The sequence below is a fragment of the Octodon degus genome, unplaced genomic scaffold (genome assembly GCF_000260255.1).
Source record: "Octodon degus isolate 3935 unplaced genomic scaffold, OctDeg1.0 scaffold00255, whole genome shotgun sequence".
NCBI classification, from domain to species: domain Eukaryota; kingdom Metazoa; phylum Chordata; class Mammalia; order Rodentia; family Octodontidae; genus Octodon; species Octodon degus.
The window spans coordinates 2,089,748-2,093,706 of NW_004524831.1; the positions used below are offsets into that span (position 1 = coordinate 2,089,748).

The 3,959-nt window shown below is 39.6% G+C and overlaps 1 pseudogene and 1 gene segment (V, D, J or C); both read right to left on the bottom strand.

The window, feature by feature from the left end:
• The window catches only part of LOC101582038, a 3,201-nt pseudogene extending 2,623 nt beyond the window's left edge, over positions 1-578 (bottom strand).
• Positions 579-1,491: 913 nt separating this feature from the next.
• Positions 1,492-2,098, bottom strand: LOC101582430. The segment is given in 2 exon segments: positions 1,492-1,891; positions 1,997-2,098. Coding segments are annotated over 2 exon segments (339 nt in total).
• Positions 2,099-3,959: the final 1,861 nt, after the last annotated feature.

Consider the following 3,959-nt stretch of genomic DNA (forward strand, 5'->3'; position numbering starts at 1 on the left):
TAAATATATATTTTTTTGTTGCTGATTTAGAGTCAATCTCCAATGTTGTGCTAAAAATTTTAAATTAAATGTAAGCATTATGGGGTGAGTCTTAACTATCTCACTTGACACATTAGGGTTATTTTGGGCCGGGGAAGGAGGGAAGCTAGTTGGACTTTGTTTTGTTTTCTAAAAGTTCTCCACTATTGGTTTTAGAAAGAACAAGAACATCTTTCCTCTGAAACATGGAAATGGGAGATATTTGTGTAATAAAATTTTTAAAAGACAAAAAAATTGCCTCCAATGGGAAATATTTTGATTTGGGCGTTTTTGTTTTGTTCTGTTTTGTTTTTAAATAAAAAAGCTTTAAAAACAAAAAACAAACAAACAAACAAACAAACAAAAAAAAAAGATACCAGAAGGGAGATATCGACATATCCATCTCTGAATTTTTCTATCTGCTGTGGAAGAAATCTGTCCTTGTGAAGATTTGCATCCCCAAACCTGAAGCCCACTTGCTTGGTGATATCCAGAAGTGCCTGCCTAACTCTGGAGCATTTCCTCTTTTCTTCTTCCCTCTTTCCAGTGTTCTCTTCCATGGTTTGATGTCCATGTTCAGATTTCCTTCTCCGCTAACTTCCCAAAATTCACGGTCCGAGGCTTGTGTCCTTCAGCCCTTTCTTGATCCTAAAATTATGGCTATTTTGCATCATATGCTGAGTGACACCATTCACTCATTTGCCTTCTGGAAGAGTTGACTAGAGACCAATTTTCAATTTCAAAGTAATTAATTAATTAATTAGGTACAGGGTCTCTTGAACCAGCTCAGACTCATAGTCATCCTCCTGTCTCAGCCTCCTTAGCACTGGAATTACAGGTATGGGTTAACATGTCTGGCTTCGGTGGTGAATATGTCAGGCCAAGGTTTCCTGGGCTAGCAAGGCCTACAGTTCCAGATTAAATCCGGGTTCTTGTGCTTGTAAAACAGGTGCTTAAACCTTAAAGCTATCTCCCCAGCCCAGGATGCCCATTATTAAAAACTTGACAATATGTAATTTTATTCCACATGCTTCTCGGCTGAGGCGCTCTAACAGCTTGCCTGTGTTACTCTGGGAGAGAGAGACCTGCATAGTCCTAGAATGGAGAGGGATATAAAAGACTTAATTTCGTAATCTTAAGCAGTGATTTATGCATGAGAGAAGTTTTTATCTTTGGATTAAATGAGCATATTCAACATTAGATGATAATTCTGATGATTAGGCATGAAAAGGAACCTGACTTCACAAAATTTATGTTATTTTGAGATGAGTACAAGTCATGTTTTCCCATTAAGTGAAATTCCTATAAAATTAAATGTAACAGATGGTGTTCATTCAAATTTGGGTACTTTAATGACAGCTCATGCATTGCAGGTCCTTTGATGATGATACAGAAGGGAAACCCCAGAGGCCAACAGGAAGCCGTCACTCCACTGCTTCCTGTTCTGCACCTGCTCCCAGCGGTCAGCCTGGTTCTTCCTGGACCACAGCGACCCCTGCTGGGCAGTCAAATGCTCCCCAACACATAGGTTTCTGTCTGAGCTCACACTGCTGTCCCCTCACTGTGTAAGCTGCACAGTACTACACGGCCGTGTCCTCGGGTCTCAGGCTGCTCATTTGCAGATACAGTGTGCTCTTGGTGTTGTCTCTGGAGATGGTGAATCGGCCTTTCACTGAGTCTGCGTAGTACATTTTACTACTATCATAGTAGATCACTGCGATCCACTCTAGCCCCTTCCCTGGAGCCTGGCGGATCCAGTTCATGCCACTATTCCCGAAGTTGAATCCCGAGCCCACGCAGGAGAGTCTCAGGGAACCCCCAGGCTGCACCAAGCCTCCCCCAGACTCCACCAGCTGCACCTCAGCCTGGACACCTGCAAGACAGACACATCCTGCTCAGGAAATCGTCACAGAGGCCCACTGTTTATCCCACTCATGTCCACTCATGTGTTCAGGATCTTTTGTACTGAATAATTTACCTTTAAAAATGGCAAATAGGAAAACCCAGCTCAGCACAAGCTCCATGGTGAGTCGTCTGTGTTCAGTCTGTTCACCGCGTGGTGACTGCTGAGCTCCAAGGCTGAGCTCTAATCCGGAGCTTCAGGGTCAGAGCTGGGCTGGTTTTCATCACTAGAGGGAGGCCTTATTTGCATGGCTTCCTGCTATATATTCAGCGGATACACATGTTGTTGTCCCTTTCCTTCTTTTCTCCTTTTACCCAGTTCTTTCCTTTTCATTAGCCTATTCCCATTTCATATCATCTATTGTACATTTTACATCTCATTTATTCTTTCATGTTTTTTATAGTGGAGAGATAATATAATGTTTAGATTTGTCAATCTGATTTATTTTACTTTTGAATATAGTCTCAAGTTGCATCCATATGCTCATGAATTTCTCATTTATAATTATGTATAGCTGAGTATTACTTTATTTTATTTTATTTTTATTTTTATTTTATTTTTTACTTTATTTTATATAAATACCTCATCTTTTTATCAATTTTTCAGATGAAGGGCATTTACACTGTTTCCAATATATAGCTAGTAAAAATTGTCCTTCTAAACTGTGGGGTTATGTAACTTTTATGATATGATACTTTTTATTCTTCTGGGAATATACCCAGAAGGGGAATAATTAGGCTCAATAGGACCCACAGTCCTAGTGTTTTGGGAAATCTCCACACTGATTGCCTCAGTGATTGAACCAAAGCCCGTTCACACCAACAATGGACAATGGTTCCTTTTAACCCTGAAGCTCCAGCAGCAGTTGGTATTAATTTCTTGATGTTACCCATATTTTGTGGGGTGAGTGTTGTTTATCAGTGTTGTTTTAATTTGCATATCTTGATGAACAATTATGTTGAATATTTTAAGATTTATTTTGCCATTTGTATTTTTTCATCTGAGAAGTATGTATTCATCTCTGAAGTCCATTTCTGAATTGTCTTTTTCATTGAGATACTGGATTTTTTTCAGTCCTTTGTACTTTAAAGATACAAGTATTTTGTATGAAAAACAGTTGGCTGAAGTTTTTCTTATCTATGGGTTTTTGTTACTGGTTTCTTTTAATGTGAAAATACTTTCCAAAAAGATGAGATCCCAGGTGTTGGTTCAAAATACTTTTCATGCAGTTTGAATTTTCTTCATGAACTTTCTACCTAGACCATTGTCTTTATGTTTTGTACCTACTTTCTCTTCCAGTAGACTTAGTTTTTGTGTTTTAATATTTCGATCTTTGATCCATTATGACTTAGTGCATGGTGATGCACCTGGATCTAGCTTTAATCTTCACCATGAGAAAAGCCAGTTCTTCCAGCACCATTCATTAAAAAGGCTTTCTTCCACTGCATGTGATTGGCTCTTTTGTAAAAGATAATTTGGGTGAGTGTGGATATAGTTGTGTCTGCATCTTCTAATGTGTTCCTCTGATCCACAAGTCTGTTTTTTTGTCAGTACCATGTTGGTATATCATATGGGCTTAGTAGTGTAATTTCAATGATTTTGCTGCCTCCTGCTTGCTTTTGTTTGCCATGATTGCCTTGCTATTGTAGGTCTCGGCTATTTCCAAGTGAATTTTAAAATTGTTTTATCTACATGCCTTAGTTACTCTTCCTCATTGCTGGGACAAATACCCAACACCCAAAATGAAAGAAGGAAAGATTTACTCAACTCACAGTTGTTGGAGGTTTCAGTCCATATTCAGCTAGCTGCAAGGCAGAGTGGCACAGGGCAGAGCACAAGAGTTTCTGGTGGTTGCAAAGAGGAAGAGGAGCCAAGGGAGGACTAGCAGCAATCAAGGGGGCAGAGAGGACGTCTGTTTCTCCATTTCTCTTATGTTATATTCTGGCTCTCTACCCCAGGCTGGGGGAAGTATACACACCCATAATCCCAGCAGTACTAAGATCCATAATCGCAGCCTTGCATCACCCATGATCCCATT